We start from the raw sequence: 18,288 nt of genomic DNA on the forward strand, positions 1-18,288 counted from the left end.
GATAAGATGCTGGCCGCTCTTGGCGAGTGTTTGCAACGCTGTATGCCACAGTTCGGAGGGGATTGTTTGATGACTGGTGACCTTGGGCTCAAACGTCATTTTACCCAAAGAGCCAACAAACGCCACCACGTGTTTTGTTTGGGTTGCGGGTACCTGATCGCCGAGAAGCGAGTGCGGGGTTTCGGGTTGGGGGTTGGGATTTGACCCGTAGGAATTATAAGTGTTTGAAACGAGAGTGTCCCGCCATTTCCAACCGTCCCAGCCCAGCTTTGAACCAGACTTTTAACCTTCGGTACTGTCAGTCCGCCGTCACATCGGACACAAGCATCCCCGAATCGGAGCAACTAGTCTAGTAAGCTAGATTTTGAAATCACCACTTCGCCATCTTGGCCAATCTGTTCTTAGCCAACCAGGTCGCTGTTTAACCGCACACGGGCATACGTGACCCATTCGTTGCGACGCAAATGTCTACACAACCCAGCTTCGGCCGTGTTGATGACCCAGCCAGCCATCATCGCACGTTTTTGACGTGCTCTTCTTTTTGCATCACCATGATCTTGCACTGTCAGGCCTGCCGCATCCGGCAAAGTTGATCGTCAGCGTGGCATCCCGAACCGTTGTCATACATGGCCTACTCGGTTGGCATTGCTGGATGAGGCAGGTTCGTCCATATCGAGAACCCCGTTTTGTGACCGACGACCAGCAGTTGGTCGGAAACCGCCGATGGTTTCCTTGTCGTTGTGAGGATGAGACGAAGAAAGGGATCAAGTATAAAACCATACCATGGGCGTCCAGACCTCATCATTGCTCCTCATCCTCTTCACCCCCTCTCAAAGCCGCCGCCATGAAACTCTCCCTCCTCGCTTTTCTTCCCGCCGTCCTGGCCTTGCCCGCGGCCGAATCGTCGGGCATCGTGTCCAGACAGACAGCCGTTGCCACGACCGACAACTATATCTTCACTCTGACCCTCCCTCAGTTCACCGTCAGGCGCAACAACCGCAACCCGGCGTCTCTGGACTGGAGCTCGGATGGCTGCTCAAACTCCCCCGACAACCCGTTTGGCTTCCCATTTACTCCCGCCTGCCACCGCCACGACTTTGGTTACAGAAACTATAAGAAGCAAAGCCGGTTCACGGATGCCAACCGCAAGAGGATCGATGACAAGTTCAAGGTTGAGTATGTACCTGTCTTGTGGAATTACGGGCCCATTGAATGGATGTTAACCATGTCGCAGTCTTCTTTACCAGTGCAGCTCCAACGGCCACGGTGCCGTCTGCCGTGCTCTGGCGGATGTCTACCATGCTGCCGTTAGAGCGTTTGGTGGGAGCGGAGCCAGCAAGAGAGAGGAGGAAGAGGATTGGGTCAAGATTTACGAGGAGAAGCTCGCCATTTACAACGAGCTCGTCAAAGAGGCCCAGGCCACGGGTGAGCTGTGGACATTGGAGTAGATTGATGACTTGATGATCATGATATATCAGATACCTACAAAAGCTGTCTCGTTGGGTGCTCAAATTGTGGTGTCATGGCTCAGGGGATTAGGGGTAGTAAACATGACATTGCCTTGGCCTCCATGATGCTCGAGGTTTCCATCACTTTGATCCTGGCGACGTGACTGCTTGGTGGATGCCAAAGTTGGCCACTCATGTGTCTCTGAACGGATTCGTAAAACTCGACATTGCATCGTTACCCTAAAAGCTATGTACCCTGCCTCCCACCATATGTGTACATACTGTTACAAAACCATACCCGTACCTATACCGCTGCACCCACTCCAAATATCATTCCTTACTATATCACCGGACCTCTTTGACCTTCCCGCCCTCAATTCTCATTCTTCTTGTTTTGGGAGCAGGGTCTTGGGCGTCACGCTTGCTGTGCGTGGCCCAGTACTCGTCGAGAACCTCCAAGACTTCCTCGACATTGTTGTAGGGCTGCAGTCTGGCCATGAACTGAATCTTTTCGGTGATGGCAGCCGTGGTGAACTTGGCAGCCGTGACCGGCTCGGCTCTCCATCTGGCCTCCATGGGGTCACGGAACGCGGTCTCGTTGTAACCCAGGTCAGTCAGAGCAGTGACGTTGAAGGCAGCCATCATGTCGTGCTAGTGTCAAGGTTAGCTCTGCGCTCAGGGCGACGGGCAGAAGAATACTTACATCCTCGTGAATCAGGTTGTGGCAGTGGAACATGTAGACTCCGTCCCATGGGGCGTAATGGGCCTCCACTCTGACAATCTCGTTGGGCGCAAGCCAGACAACATCCTTCAAACCCTGGGCCTCGTAGTTGTAGACCGGTCTGCCATCGTCATTCGAACGCCACAAGACTTTGAAGTCGACCAGGTGAATGTGGATTGGGTGGCTCCATCCGCCGCCGCCGTTCTCGAGCTCCCAAATTTCAACCTTGCCGCGGGGAACATTGGCAAGCACACGGTTGTTGACATCAGCAAAGACGACTCCGTTGATCTGCCATTCGCCATTGGAGCGGTCAAACTTAAAGTGTCTGTCCACACCGGTTCCATCAGGGGTGGGCCAGTCGACAGTAGCTAGAGTGCTGGGAACGGAGCTGGTGTCGGTCACTGGGGTGTTGCCAACGATGAATCTCATGACCTTGTTGGTATGGAGGTAATCGTCGTCCTGGCCCACGTCGTCCGTGTTGCGCAAGGTGATGTTTTGGCCAGCAAATGGCGAAAAGTCAAAGACAACCTCGTACCGCTCTCCCATGCTGATGTAAAGGTCGTTTGTGGTGGCTGGTGAGGTCATCAAGCCGGCATCTGTGGCAATGACTTGGAAAGGGATCTTGGCTGAACTGCCGGTTTGACGCTGGAAGTAGAGCTTGAAGGTGCGGGAGACGGCAGCGTCGAGGAAGCGGAGGCGGTACTTGCGAGGCTCAACGTTGAAATATGGCCAGGGCTGGCCGTTGACGTGGATAACATCGCCAAAGAGCGAGTCCGTCTCACCATTGGTGGTGAACAGACTGCCATTGTTGTTGTACTGCTTGGAAGAGAGCACCAGAGGAATATCATGAACACCGTAACCTGAGGGAAGGTTCAGGACGTCCTCGGCAGGATCATGAATGATGTAGGCCCCAGCTTGGCCTTGTAGGTGTCAGCGGATAAAAAAAAGCTGCAGGGATGGCCATCATACCAAAATATGCATTCTCAGCAGTGTGCATGAATGCGTGATCGTGGTACCACAGGAAACGGGCTGCCTGTTGGTTGGGATAGTAGTAGTCCTTGAACTCGCCTGGCATGGTCACATCCTCTGCCCAACCATCCCAAGGAGCGCGCTATTCGACAAATGTCAGTCACCAGCCATCAAAGCCACGACAAGGAGACTCACAGAGTATGACCCGTGGAGATGGACCGAGTTTTCGATGCTGGCATTGTTGACGAAGCGCACAACAGCCTCATGGCCTCTCTCTACGACAAAGGTCGGACCGGGAGAGATGCCGTCGTAGCCAACAAGAGTTGCGGGGCCCTTGTTTGGATACACTTGTTGGGTGAACCGGTTGATGTAAACCTCGTAATAGTGAATGGGGTTACCAGTCACTGGGTTGGTAACGGTCCTATGATTGAATCAATACCCCAAGTCAAGCAAAGGTTATGAGAGAAAAGCTCACAGTTTGGGCGTCTTGACCGGAGGAATAGGCAGAGGAAATTGGTAAAGCCAGGAATAGGTAGGACTCTCCCAATCCTTTCTGGCGACCAGCTTGTGCTTTTGCTCAGGCGTAGCCCGACCCAAGACAACAGGCGAGGCCGAGACGGCGAGAAGAGCGGAAGTGAGGATGGACAACATTGCGGGAGATGGAAGGGAGGAAGCCGCTTGAGGAGAGATATCTTTCGAGTCCCAGACGCAGGAAGTCTGGTTCTTTTATCCCTCCTCACGACACCCTCGCAACTCGGGAGGTGGAGTCCCAGGAGCAGTGAATCATTTTGACGCCCGGCTTGCGCCGCTTGGGCTCAACTCGCCACTATTTGGATTCTGAACAGCTCCATTCACAATGTGATGGTGCTAGTGGACCGATAGTCTCGTCAATCGGGTCGTGATGGTGGTGGGCACAGGGCAAGACGGCAAGAACTTCCTTGAGTCGTCAAGTTGTAGACCTCATGAACTCAAATCCGAGGAAAGTGCAAGCGTGGATGCATCCACCACCTTCAATATCACGCTGGGGTGTTTGGCCAAGATCCTTGTGGTGGATGCATCAGTCATAAAGTGACCCCAGGTGACTGACCAGCGCCTCTTCCTTTGCATTCGGTGTGTGCTAAAAGGGGAATTCTTACCCTTGATTATTGGCACCAAGAGCATGCAACAGGAGCCTCGCGGCGTGGCAGCCACACGTGGTGGTTGAGAGAGAGAGGCATTGTTATCGATATCTTCCTACCCCAGTCTGACCGTTTGTTTCCCAAGAAATGGTGGTTTGCTTAGCCGAGATAAGCTTTGTCAAGACACTAACATCGAAAGGGCCGTTGACGGCTTGGTTTCCCCAAGGCCGACCGTATATTTGGCGTTCAATACATTGAGGCTTAGCAGCGGGCATCACGGCGGGATCACAACATCAATGTCCTGCATTAGGCCTCAGGTCTAGACTTTGCCACGAGATCAGGGAATCTTCAGGCACGATTCTGCACTTGGCTTCTTCCATATGTTTCCCCGAAGAGCTGGATACTAGCTCCTGACTTGAACCGATGGCGCTACTAGCGCCTCACTCCCGCACATGGATCGCTCTGGCGTTATCCTCTTTTGGTTTTCTATCTCGTATTCTTGGCATCGTGTCCAGGATGCTATCCGACGGATTCCGAGCCCATGTTTCCACCCATTTGCTTCTTTACAGCTTCTGTCGAGGCGCGATGGACGACGTGAATGGTGCATGTTTGCGGCGAGAAAAGGGGCAAGGGGTAAATGATTGGACCAAGCTCTCCATGTCCACAACCTTGACCCCCATGTCATCTCATGTCATCCCATGTCAGCCCGTGTCAACTTTCCCGCCATACAGCCCAAGGCTTGCATCATGTCAGACGTTTTCATCGCTGTATCGTCTGCCACTGCCGGATTGACATTGACCCGACTGACTGACGAGGGAGTGTTTCCGTCGATGCAGCAGCTCTGGTTCGGCACTTCTAAACGAACACAACAAGCGAACTCGGCTGGGGGCGGAGTTAGCGTCGTGGTTGCATCTCCGCACGGCACGACCCACGAATGCTACCCTAAATCCGAATTATTGACAGGCGTCTGTGATGGCTACTCCCGCGCTAAGCCTTGTACATATTGGGAGTGAACTCGAGCAGACGGAACTTTCCCCGCACCCTACTTCGATGGTTTGCCAGCTGCACATGTCAAAGACAAAGGTGCCCACAATCCTCCGCGGATGCATACAGACAAAAGGAGCAGGAATACGCGACATCTGTCGGGTAGACTTGCTGCTGCTGGAACCAATATGATAATCGATAGTCCAACTCCCATCAAAAAGAAATGAGCTCGTTTCTTTAGAAAGGTGTATGAAACCGAGCGAGTCGAACTATTGGGTGCTTTGGAAGCAGCACGGTGAATCTATTTTGAGAGAGCTCGGGAGCTCCCAGTGCTCAGGCCCGCTCCAGGCCTGCCGCGGGTGGCGAACCGTGGTTGAGGCTCGGCAGTTTGGTCGATCTTGTGACATGGCCGGTATAGTATAGGTGTTTTCTCTGTCTGTCCTGTCTCGCTTATTCTGCGGTGGTAGTATCAGAGGGTGTCAGTTCGGGGCTTTTAGCTAAGGGATGCAAACCCACTGACAGACCTACCTCTTGGTCATCACCAAGCAGCCAAGCATCCTCGAACCTTAGGTTTCATTGTCTTTGTAAATACTTCTTGCCAAGCATCCGAGAGCGACATCCTCCTGCAGTGGGTCGACTGGGCCGCAGTCGCTCACCATTTCCGTAATGAGATGCGAGGTATCAACATGAACAACACCATGTCTATGTCGCCCTTGAGCTCGGGGGCCATCTCTACGGCAATGCCCAGAATATCGAATCGTCGGATTGGGAAGGTACCTCGGGATCTGTTCAGAATTACTACCCAGTAGTCTACAATGAGTCAACCTTGGAAGGTCGAGCCGATATGAATAGTCATGTAGTTATGAACAAGTTGTACAAGGTGAAATGACTGAACCGGTTGGAGTTGCCGAGATTATGTTGAGATGTTCAAAAGTATAAAGACACAGGAATTTGTCCTTGGGAATTCAGTTGGAATCAGCCTCGGACAACCGGTTCCATCAAACCATTCGTCACTGAACCATACACTGCCCAGACTTTGAGCCATGCTTGTGCTCTTCCCACTTCTCTGCCTCGTCCTCGGGGCCTTGGGGGTTGACATCCCCATGTGGCTGGACGGAGCTCTTGTTGAGTAAGTGACACCAAACGTTGGCTTTGTAGGCTTGAACACTGACCTGAGAAGTGCCACCGCCACCGATGATTCCTACAACACTGGAGGAACCATCTCGGTCAATGGATGGACAGTCCAGGTTCCCAAGAACATGTTGGTTACCTTTCCAGCGGCCTATGTGCCCTGGAAGGACTTTGTAGCTCAAAAGGCTGCCGTCATAGGATACGAGGTCAATGTGTGTCTCTCACATCATCCGACACCGTCAAGAATATACTAACCGAACAATAGGTCGCTGGCAACATTGTGAATGGCGTCTCGATCGCAGCCCAGATTATTGTTCAGGAGTTCGCGATGGAGATCAACCAGGGCTATATTGAGGAGATCAACTTCGACGGCACCATGAAGATTCTGAACGGCCCCATCATTCGAATCAACGACCCCAATGCCGTCTTCTCAGTCGGCTATTCCTCCCCCTTTATGGTGGCCGATGACAAGAGCCCTAGCGTCAGCTCATTCTCTGGCTTCCCCATGTGTGTCCCTCGGTCGTCCAACGACACACTTTGCCCATCCTCGCAGCGGCCTGTTGTTGCTGGCACCCCACGCAGAATCTTGTAAGTACGAATCGGCTCAAAGGTGTCTGTTGACTAACCCAAAGTAAACAGTCAAGCCCCCGACCCGTTGGTCATGGCTCCTTTCCTTCCTGGAGACTTTATCATGTACAGAGGCTTCCGCAACGCGCAGAACCAGCTCATCTGCTTCGACATTGTCGCCTGGAACGTTCAGATCACCACCACAGGCAGCCCAGCTTACATCAGAGTGGAAGAGACACTTGTTGGCGTGTACACTCCCAACACCAACGCCGAGGTGGCCGAAACACGGTTCATCGGCTACACGAGTGATCCCAGCGTCACCGTCTCCATCAGCGCCATTGATATCGATCCCTGCACCGGCCATGAAACCTACAGATCTATCGGTGTTGGACAGGCCCGTCCTGAAGAGGGTGGACGCAACAAGTGGCTCGCGCGCATCGACGGGACCACCCCTTCCATCTACACGCGTGAGTACCGCATGGTTGCCTCTAGCGGGACTGTGGTCACCAGGAACGGAATTGTAGCGGGCGAGTATGTCGCTCCCATTCTCGAGTGGATTCAACCTGAGCTCCTCGTTCCCGGTATCGAGCCCATCATCAACGAGTATGCCGCCATGTCCCATCTGACTCGTGGTGTCGGTCCCGACGAGGATGGCAACATCTTTGGTCCCCTCGACCCCTTCCCCCAGTCCGGCGTCACCGTCTTCAACATTTCGACTTGTGCCGGGCCGGTCACCCCTGGAGAGCCGGGCGAGGGGGAGTCACAGACAGCCAACCCCCGTATCGATGCCACGATCCCCATCTCTGCCACCGGAAGCCAAGTTGCCACCGTTCCTCACACCAAGCGTCTCTATGTCCGTCACGATGACACCTTTACCCTTCGCGGCTACCAGGACAACAACAACATGGGCAGCAACGACACCCTGACCTGGAGCTGGTCCGTGTTGACCGATCAGTCTGCTGGAACCCAGTCCAACCTTGTCACTTTCACCCCTTCGTCTGACTCCAAGTCCATCTCGGTCCGCTTTGCCAACTCTGCACCCACCGGCGAGTACGTGTTCCAGCTCGCCATTTCGTCGGCAAACCACAACACCACGGGTAACTTCACCTACACCGTTTCGGTGTTCTCTGGGCCGGATATCGTGTCCGTTGATGCCGTCACCTGGACGAGCGGCCAGAGTGGCACCATCGGTGTCACTTGCAGCAGTTTGTATCTAGTCGACTGGAAGGTCAACATGCAGGTAACTTATCCCGGTGACAGGGGCACCACAACCAGCGCTATGGCGGCAACTCCTCCCGGCAGTGGGTTGTGGTCCTTCTCCTCGAGACGGGTTGACCGGCCTGGCACTATCACATGCAGGAGTGCACTCAACGGACAGGCAACGCGATCTGGGACCACGGCGAAGCGCGCGGTGCAGCTCAAGGCCTGAGGTGGGAGGATAAGAGGGACATATGTTTGTCAATGTTAGCTAGCATTTTGCCCGTGTCAAAAAATTATAACCTTGTCTCGCCCTCATGCAAAAGTAATGTTTCGACCCACGCGCGACTCGAACACGCAATCTTCAGAGGTAATTTTAACCGAAATCTGACGCCTTACCATTTGGCCAGCAGGCCACCAATGTGAGTATTATATGCTATTAGATACTTTTTCCTGTAAAAGGACCAGGCTCCTCTTTGGATAACTATAGTACTTGGAAAGTTGCACAGTGGTAGGCCAGTCCTAGGTAACAAAAACAAAAATGTTGTCTACTATATGGTAGTTAAAATATACAAAACGATCCGCCCAGGGGTCGAACCTGGAACCTCCTGATTGCAGAATGTAATATCGTAGTCAGACGCGCTGCCATTACGCCAGCGGACCTGTTGAATTAATTAACGAATTGCAGATTGTTACATTTAACCCAACAATAGGTCGTATAGTATGTGGGGTGCGGGGCGTCCTCAGCTAATCATTAGGAAGGTTAGGAGGCACTTAATTAGGGCTGGCTAGAAGTGCTGTGGCGCTAAGGCACACGAGCACTCTATAGAATGCAAGATGCTTAAGGTGATTAAAAGTATAGCACGACGAGTACTTTATAGGATATAATGCGCTAGGAGTAATTAGGGCTATGATATAATAAGTACTTCGAGGTCCCGAGGTCTATATATAGAGAAACTAAATAGCTAGCAAATAGTTCTGCAGTATATAATTTACTATTATATTTATACTATTATATATTTATAATAAAATAATTTATTATATATTATTTAGCTGTACCGAATTAATTATTAAAAGCTACTTTTAACTAAATATTAAAATAATAAGAAAATATATAAATTCTGTAGTTATATATAAAAGTTCTGCCGCCTTATTAAGTACTGCCGAAAGGAGCCTTATTGTTTTAGCTAGGCTAACTTCGGCCGAAATTCTACCGCAACTCCCTCCGGACTAGTATTTTCTACCTTTTAACACTACTTAGCTAGCTAGCACTACAATAGCTCCCAATTGCCACTTTACTACTAAAAAGTCCTAACGAATTTAGACCTTTTATTTTAACGGCTACTTTAGCTAACTATAAATTTAAAAAATTATTAGTTATATAAAATACTAAATCCGCTATACGATACGAGCTTTAGCAGCCGAGGTTACTTTACGATTTAGCTAACTATACATTAATATAGCCGATTAAAAGCTCGAGTTTATTCGATATATTATTATAGTTTTAAAAGACAGTAAGGCTACGAGGAACCAATTAAGACTGGACCGCGCGATCGAGTGAAGCTTATAGTCTAAGTAAGCAACGGACTAATAAGATAGGGACCGGGAACCGCGGTAAGGCTTACGGTCCACGGTCTAGCATCAGCTAATTAAGAGCGGACCGAAGACTATTTATAAGTTAACGGTCCACAGTTTATTAGTGTATATATACGGAGGAATTAGCTAGTATAGATAAATAGTTCCGCAATATATAATATATTAAAGTAGGTGCTATTGAGGCCTGTAAATATAGGCTCAAATAGCTATCGGCGCAGTACACTGAGAGCAAAGAAGACTTTAACTGCAGCATTCGACAGTTGCCGTAGCACTGAAGGAAGGAGGATTACAGAGGCGGCGCCCTATAATATATAGAAGAGAATCACTATAACATAGTGTCACAGTTAAGCCAACAGGCAGGACGGACCGTGTGCGGGGCACAAGACGCACAGACAATCGCTAGTAGGACCAATCAGGGCAAAGCTACGCGATCATAGGCAATAGACTGGGAAGACATAGTGATCGCGGCAATATAACCAATAGGGAGTCATAGAGGATTATAGCGATCATTACGATCATTAAGAATAAGCGGAATAATTACTATAATTAGGGTTTAGCACGAGGTCTATATATACAGAGGAACTAGCTATATAGATAGATAGTTCCGCAGTATATAATTTAAGCTTATATTTATAGTATTTAGTATTTACATTAAGATATTTTGTTATATATTATTTAGCTACACCGAGCTACGATTATTTAGAAGTACCTTCGACTAGTATCCCTTTTAGAGGTTCTGGATAGAGGTTCGTTATACGTTATATACTTACTTTAACTCTATTACGGATAAGTTAAAGGCGTCTTTTTACTATTATAGCCGGACCTAAGAATATTTAAATAGGAGGCGTCCCGCCTAGCCTAGGTAGTAAGGGACCTTCTACTAGTACTAGACTTGCACTTACTACTATAAAATAGGTCGTTAAGTACTTTAAGGAGTTTAAAGAAGAGGCTTAGTAGACCCGGAAATAGATTATTACTATTACGACCGTACCTAAATTAACCATTAAGTTCCCGGTACCGGAGCGCTATAGAGAAGGAAAGGTAAAGCTTAAAGGATTCTTAATCTAGCTTAAAACCTATTTTCGTTACTACTTAAACTAGTTTACTAACGAAGAGTTAAAGGTAATCTTCGCGGTTACTAGACTTAAGGATAGGGCTCTCGCGTAATTTAAGCCTATCCTTAATAATTACTACGAGTAGGAGCCGGAAGACTAAAAGAAGATTACCGTAGAATACTTCGAGAGCTATCGTATTTTTAAAACTAAGCTTAAAGAGGTATTTAGGGAGTACGATAAGGTAAGGCGCGCGTAGGAGAAGCTCGTAAACCTACGCTAAACGCGCTTAGCGGCTAATTACGCGGCTCTATTTAAGATCGATAGCCTACGTAGTACTATTAACGATAAGGGATTAATATAGCTTTTTTATAACGGCCTTAAGGAAAAGGTAAAGGATAAATTATATAAGGAGTTAAGGCCTAATATTATCGATAAGTATATCGCTATAGCTATTCGGATCGACGATCGGTAATTCTAGCGGCGTACGGAGAAGAGAGGTAGTAGGGGTTACTATAGTAATAATAATAATAAAAGATACTTTAGCAATAACCGTCCTAATAATAAATAAAAAAGAAAATACCCTAGCACTAACTACTTTAGTACCACATACGTAGGACCGATAGAGGTCGACGCTATATAATAATAGAGGCTATAAAGCCGGAGCTAGGGTAAAGATAACCTTAAGTATTTTAACTATAGTAAGGTAGGATACTTTAAGAAGGACTATAAGGTACCTAAACGGCTCGGATAGAAAAAGGAAATCGTATTAACTATTATATCGAAAGGACCGAGGGTTATAGAGGTAATAGCTATCGGGTATTAGTAAGGCGGAGCGGTAAGCTCCGAGGAAAACTCTAACTAATACGTTAAATAAGAAAATATAGAGTTTTAGGAGGTAAAGGAAGCTTTAGAAAGGCTAAAGGCAAAGCACGAGGAAGGAGATCTTTAGATATAGGCATTATAGGATTAACTAATATAGATCGCTACGGAAGTTACTACGGAGGTTACTAAAGATAAGGGTCTTATATAAGGATTTACTAGGTAGATAATATTAAAGAGGTAATATAGTAAGTACGGAATTACTATTTTATAAGATATATTATAGCTTATAAAGCTCTTATATAAAAGCTAGGAAGAGTATTAGAAAGGTAGGAAAGTCGTTAATATTAGAATCGCGAAGTTACTAAGGGATATATTAATACCTATATAGTATATACCCTATAAGGGAGATACGGTATAGCTTTATTTTAGATATCCGGAGTATTAAAGAGTACCTTAGTTCTAGTATATTATATACGGATATATAGAGTACTACTAAAGTAAGTCGCTATACGGCTACTGGCCGGTACGTAAAGTAAATAAGGAAGGTAAACTATAACTAGTTAGAAAGACTATAGCCTAATAGGAAAAGGCTTAATAGGAGGACCTAAACGACTACGTCTTATAGAAAGTTTAGGACCTAGTTAAACTAAAGGATAGCCTTTAGGTTATATAGATCGTACTAAGGTATATAAGGTACTATATCGAATACGTAAACGGTTAAAATATAGACGATAGTGTATGCTTGTAGGAAAAAGTAGTATTAGGATAGTGCCTAAGCCTAAACTGCGCTATATATTCGCGGGAAAAGGTTAAGCGATATTATTAGGCGAAGATGCTTAGGTAGACGATTAAGTAGAGGAACCGCTATCGGATATAGATACGAGGAAATGCTAGGGAAGTAAGAGACGGAAGATAGGAGGAAGCTAGGCGGGTATAGTTAAGGGACTTTATGTGGCTAGTTAATACGGAGCAGGAGGACGCTCTTAAACGATATAACTGCTTAGGAAACGACTTGCGGCTTTTCGCGGGGGCCGGTAACTTTTAACGGACTACGAACGGTATTTTCGTAAGTATTGGCGTAAGGCGAAGGTATAGGATAACGACCCGGCGCTCGTTAACGAGGTCGCTACCGTATAAGGAGGAGGCAAGAAAGATAAACGCCTCTAGGTTATAGCGCATTAGAAGGATATTTAGGCGGTAATATTAGTAGACGGTAATACGGAAACGAATTTAATTTCGCTATAGTTCGTGTACTAGGCCCGTATATTATAGAAGAGAAAGAAGGAATAGATAGTTATATAAGGTCCATTTCCTACGTAAAAGGTTTATAGGGAGACACTACCCCTAGATATTATAGTCGAAGGAAAAACGATATTAGTTATATTTGATATTATAAATATAGGACCCTCGAAGGATATAATCCTAGGGTAATTATAATATAAAGATTATAATTTAGATATCGATTAAAGGGATAGTAGCTACCTACGACTAAAAGAGCCTTAAAAGTATCTAATTAACGATGGAAGATTAGGAGTACGTACGGAGTAAAGTGCAGGACGAGTACCCTTTACGGCACTACCGTAAGGAGTATAGGAAGTAATAGTATATTCTATCGATATAGGCGGTAAGATCGAAGAAGTAGGGTTAACGACGTTAGTAGAGATATCGGAGGTTAATAAATACGCCTACTATAATAACGTAGAGAAAGGCGAGAAAAAGGCGGTACCGGTGGAATATCGAGGATACTTAGCCTTTACGGCTAAGTATTTAGAGGGGCTTTTAGAGCGAGGACCGTGGGACTATAAGATTAAGTTAAAAGAAGGAGCTAAGCTACGGCTATTTAAGGTTTATTATATTAACGATAAGTAAAGTAAGGAGCTACGGAAGTACTTAGACGAGAATTTAAAGAAAGGATATATTAGGGAGTCTATATTGCTAGTAGGATACCCTATATTCTTTATACCGAAGAAGGACGGTAGCTTACGACTATATATAAACTACCGCTAGTTAAATAACGAGACGGTAAAAAATAGTTACCCGCTACCGTTAATATCTAGGTTACGGAGTTAACTAATAAAGGCGCGATACTTTATATATTTAGATATACCTATCGGGTACGCTTATATACGGATTAAAGAAGGAGACGAATAGAAGATAGCGTTTTGTATACCCTATAGTTATTTCGAGTATCTCGTAATACTATTTAGGCTAACTAATACGCCCGCGACGTTTTAATCTTTCGTTAACTATACGATACGGAAGTACCTCGATAAAATAGTAATATACTATCTCGATAACATTTTTATTTACTTACGTACTTTAAAAGAATATAAGCGATACGTACGAGAGATACTTAACGCGCTATACGGAGCCGGACTTTCCGTTAATAAAGAGAAGAGCGAGTTTTACGTATAGAAGATAGTATATTTAGGATATTTAATATCGCTAGGTAAGGTTCGTATAGAACCTAGGAAAATTACGGTAGTTAAGGACTAGCCTACGCCGTAATTATAAATATACGTTAAGGAATTTTTAGGGTTTATAAATTTCTATCGAATATTTATCCGTAGGTACGTAGGTATCGCGCGGTTACTTAATTACTTAATTAAGAAAGACGTGGAGTTTCGGTAGGGGCAGGAAGAAGAGTAGGCCTTCTAGGAGCTAAAAGAAGCTATTTTGGAGGACCCGGTGCTTAAATTACTAAACTTTAGTCGATTATTTAAGGTCAAAGTAAATATATTAGACTATACGATCGGTGGATAGTTAGGATAGCGAGACGATAATAGTAAGCTATACCCGGTAACCTTCTTTTCGAAGAAGCTCGAGGGGGTACATTAGAATTATTTAATCTATAATAAAGAGCTACTCGCTATTATCGAAGCGTTCGAGGAATAGAGGCTATACCTTAGCGGTACTAAGTACGAAATACAGGTCTATACGGACTATAAGAATCTACGGTACTTTACTACTACGAAGGTCCTTAACGCCCGGTAAATACAATAGTTAAAGTTTCTCTCGGAATTTAATTTCTAGATTAACTATAAAAAGGGTTCGGAGAACGCTAAAGTAAACGCACTTAGCCGGCGAGCCGACTACTATAAAGATATACCTAGGGAGTTACTACTACTACTTAAGGAGGCGCCAGATAGTACCTTTAAGTATCTACTATAGCCATAGATAAAGTATTACGTAGTATATCGCGAGAAGGCTACTTTTAGCAAATACTAAAGGAAGTTAGGCAACGATATTATAAAGTAATACTAATAAGAAAAGCTAGAGCCATAGGGTATCTAGAAAGACAGTTAGGGAAGACTATAATATAAAAACCGAGCGTACGTAAAGCTAAATAATAGGACGGTACTAATAATAAAGATTTATATATTAAAGCTCAGAGGATATATAGGTATCGCTAAGACTATAGAAAAGATTAAGTAGCACTTTAATTAGCTAAGGATTAAAGACGACGTTAAGGAAACTATTTAGTTATACTATACGTACGAGAGAACAAGGGTTACGAGGTATAAGCCCTATAGATTTCTGGAGCCACTACCGGTAATAGAACGGCTATAGAGTTTAATTACGATAAACTTCATTACTAAATTACTAAAGTCTAAAAATATAGTAACCGGTATTAAGTATAATAGTATATTAACGGTAGTCGATAGGCTTACTAAGTAAGTATACTTCCTACCTTATAAGGAGACTTAGTCGGCAAAATAACTAGCAGATATAGTATTACGGTATATTACATTAATATATATATAGTTAAAAAAGTTTATTATAGACCGCGATACTAAATTTATATCGAAGTTCTAAAGAGTATTAATAACGAAGTTAAGGGTAATAAGTAAAGCGTTTTCGGCCTACTACCCTTAGACGGACGGTTAAACGGAACGGCTTAACTAAATCGTAAAATAATACTTATAAAATTATATTAATTTCGAGTAAAACGATTAAATTAAACTATTACCTACGGTATAGCTAATATATAATATATCGTTAACTAAAACGACCAAAGCTATACCGTTCTTCGCGAACTTCGGCTATAAGGCAGACTTACGGCAGGGACCTACGGTTAAGGTACCTAGGGCTAGGGTTAAGGTAAATAAAATATATATACTTTACGGCAAACTTAAGCTAAAACTGGAGTTTATAAAGGAAAGGATACGGAAATACTATAATACTAAAAGGCTTAAAGGACCTCGCCTTAAGGGGAGAAACATAGTATTCCTTTCTATACGCAATTTACGTACTAAAAGACCTAATAAGAAGCTAGACCATAGGAAAGTAGGCCCGTTTAAAGTTAAAAGGAAAATATCGGAGACGGTATTTAAATTAGAGCTACCCTATATAATACATTTATAGTTATATACTTTCCATATCTTACTTCTGGAGCCCGCACCACAGGTAAGTAAGGCTAATATATAGGTAGTAGCGGAGGACGGAGAAAAGGAATATAATATAGAAAAGATATTAAATTTATAGTTTAATAAAAGTAAATTAAAGTATTTAGTTAGTTAATTAAGATATCTAGCTATAAATAATTCGTAGGAACTATAGGCATACCTTAATTACTTAAATAAGTAAAAGGAATTCTATTAACGATATCCGGACCGGCTAAAACCTAAATAAGTAAAAAGATCTAGCCCTAGCCTATAACTAAATAGCTATAAGATAGAGCTAGGAGAACCTCGATAGAAATCGAATTTACGCCTCCGACGTAATAATCGACGTACTATATATTATATTATAAGGTTGGAAGGTATAAAGGGGACTAAATATAAATAATACTACGCGCTTTAACTACCTTAAAAAAGGGAAGGCGCGTTACTGACGGTATCCTGCGCGGATAGAAAGGAAAGACCGGCCGTACTAAAATCGGCACTAAAGTTAGGAAATAGCTAGTTAGGTAAGACGGGAGGCTAGGAAGAGGGGTCGGTACTAAGAGTAGTAGTAATAGGAGGATCGAGCGTAAGTATTACCTTACTAATAATAACGGTACTCCGCTCCGAAAGATATCGTTTCTACTAGCAAAGGCAGGATAAATATATAACGGCTTTTTACGCTTTACGTATAGCCTCTTCGGCTTTACGGTAAGCGTCTAAAAATTATTTTTCGGTAGCTAGTTCCTCTAAAGATAAATAACGATACTCGGTAACTAGGTACTCGACTAAATAAGGTTAAACGGAGTATCGAGAGAGAGACAGATTAACCGACTTATAGTAATAGGAGTGCCCTATTCGTCGCAAGTACGGCCTCGACGCATACACTCGCCGCAACGGGAAAAACGCTCGTAAAGGCGATAAATTAAGTTATAAGCGGTATAAAACGAATAAAGTATAACGATAAAACCTTTAAAGTTAATAAAAGCGGTTAAGGCTAGGCGACGACGGTATTACGGACTAACGCGCGGGGAAGGGGGTTACGAGGACCTAGAAACTCTATAAGAGTTAGATATTATAGCGATAGGGAAAAGAGAAGGACTTATAAATAAATAAAAGTAAGCGATACGCGGTTATTTTAGGCCTTAGATCGACGGGACGTCGACCTAAGAGGAGGGGTATTATATTATAATTAAGCTAATAGGCAGGACGGACCGTATGCGGGGCACAAAACGCATAGATAATCGCTAGTAGGACTAATTAAGGCAAGGCTACGCGATTATAGGTAATAGATTAAGAAAACATAATAATCGTAGTAATATAACTAATAGGGAGTTATAGAAGATTATAGCGATTATTACGATTATTAAAAATAAGCGGAATAATTACTATAATCAAGGCTTAGCACAAAGTCTATATATACGGAGGAACTAGCTATATAGATAGATAGTTCCGCAATATGTAATTTAAGCTTATATTTACGGTATTTAGTATTTACATTAAGATATTTTATTGTGCACTATTTAGCTGCACCGAGCCACGATTATTTAGAAGTGCCTTCGACCAGTATCCCTTTTAGAGGTTCTGGATAGGGGTTCGTTACATATAGGCTTGTAAGGCACTAATAAGTATAGTGAACCAGTATATTAATTAAACCTTATAGACTAAAAAATACTATAGTGGATAAGGTGTGAGGCAAAGGTCTTATAGGCTATCGGCCTCTTACTTGCTCCCCGAGGGTAATTCCGTTCCCGGGCCTAAACGCGCGTTTTCCGGGCCCGAACGCCCGCTAAGTGCGCTATCCAAATATAAGGTTACAGGCCACGTTGCCGCTACCGTTTGACCACTGCAGGGCACCGGCCTTAGCGCTCGGCCTTCCGGGACCTCGGATTGCTTCTGGAGGCCGAGCCTCCGCTCCGGCAACCGCAGTCCCTAAACACTGCTGATTTAAGCCATCGTATTGCCTCTAAGGCCCTCTAATATACAGGGCTTAGATACACTGTAAAATCCACAAACAGAAGCTGTATTTTAACATATATATATATAAATAAATAAACGTAATAACTAACCATTATTACTATTTTTTATATAAAAATCTTATTTATAGAAAACTAATATATAAAATTTAAAAGCCACCTAACCGCTATAAATATATCAAAAATAGTAAAACGACTAACCGCTATGAATAATCATAGAGGAAAACGAGCCGTTATATAGGTATATAACAAGATATAAATAGATGTAAAGAGATGGAAAGACCAACCGCTACTGAACATTGGGGAGAAAGGGTTAGGGTTA

At 44.5% G+C, this 18,288-nt stretch overlaps 3 protein-coding genes and 2 non-coding genes across 5 annotated transcripts; 4 read left to right on the forward strand and 1 right to left on the reverse strand.

Annotated features, from left to right (window-relative positions):
• The first annotated feature begins 287 nt into the window (after positions 1 to 287).
• QC764_611160 (uncharacterized protein) lies at positions 288 to 1,577 on the forward strand. Its single transcript, XM_062949599.1, has 2 exons — positions 288 to 1,176; positions 1,235 to 1,577. The coding sequence occupies exons 1-2, from the start codon at positions 653 to 655 to the stop codon at positions 1,446 to 1,448; spliced, it is 738 nt and encodes a 245-aa protein (XP_062798356.1). The 5' UTR covers positions 288 to 652; the 3' UTR covers positions 1,449 to 1,577.
• Positions 1,578 to 1,639: 62 nt separating this feature from the next.
• Positions 1,640 to 4,158, reverse strand: QC764_611170 (uncharacterized protein). The gene is made up of 5 exons (XM_062949600.1): positions 3,614 to 4,158; positions 3,334 to 3,559; positions 3,139 to 3,280; positions 2,152 to 3,089; positions 1,640 to 2,099 (listed from the first exon to the last, which is right to left on the reverse strand). Exons 1-5 carry the CDS (start codon positions 3,787 to 3,789, stop codon positions 1,794 to 1,796), a joined length of 1,788 nt encoding a protein of 595 aa, XP_062798357.1. The 5' UTR covers positions 3,790 to 4,158; the 3' UTR covers positions 1,640 to 1,793.
• A 2,058-nt stretch (positions 4,159 to 6,216) lies between these two features.
• QC764_611180 (uncharacterized protein) lies at positions 6,217 to 8,721 on the forward strand. The gene is made up of 5 exons (XM_062949601.1): positions 6,217 to 6,369; positions 6,421 to 6,583; positions 6,637 to 6,959; positions 7,011 to 8,401; positions 8,462 to 8,721. The coding sequence occupies exons 1-4, from the start codon at positions 6,284 to 6,286 to the stop codon at positions 8,365 to 8,367; spliced, it is 1,929 nt and encodes a 642-aa protein (XP_062798358.1). The 5' UTR covers positions 6,217 to 6,283; the 3' UTR covers positions 8,368 to 8,401; positions 8,462 to 8,721.
• On the forward strand, positions 8,470 to 8,551 carry QC764_0101710. Its single transcript has one exon. It is a non-coding gene; the product is annotated as a tRNA-Arg (tRNA).
• On the forward strand, positions 8,713 to 8,798 carry QC764_0101720. Its single transcript has one exon. It is a non-coding gene; the product is annotated as a tRNA-Arg (tRNA).
• The last annotated feature ends 9,490 nt before the right edge of the window (positions 8,799 to 18,288 follow it).

The sequence above is a fragment of the Podospora pseudoanserina genome, chromosome 6 (genome assembly GCF_035222485.1).
Source record: "Podospora pseudoanserina strain CBS 124.78 chromosome 6, whole genome shotgun sequence".
NCBI classification, from domain to species: domain Eukaryota; kingdom Fungi; phylum Ascomycota; class Sordariomycetes; order Sordariales; family Podosporaceae; genus Podospora; species Podospora pseudoanserina.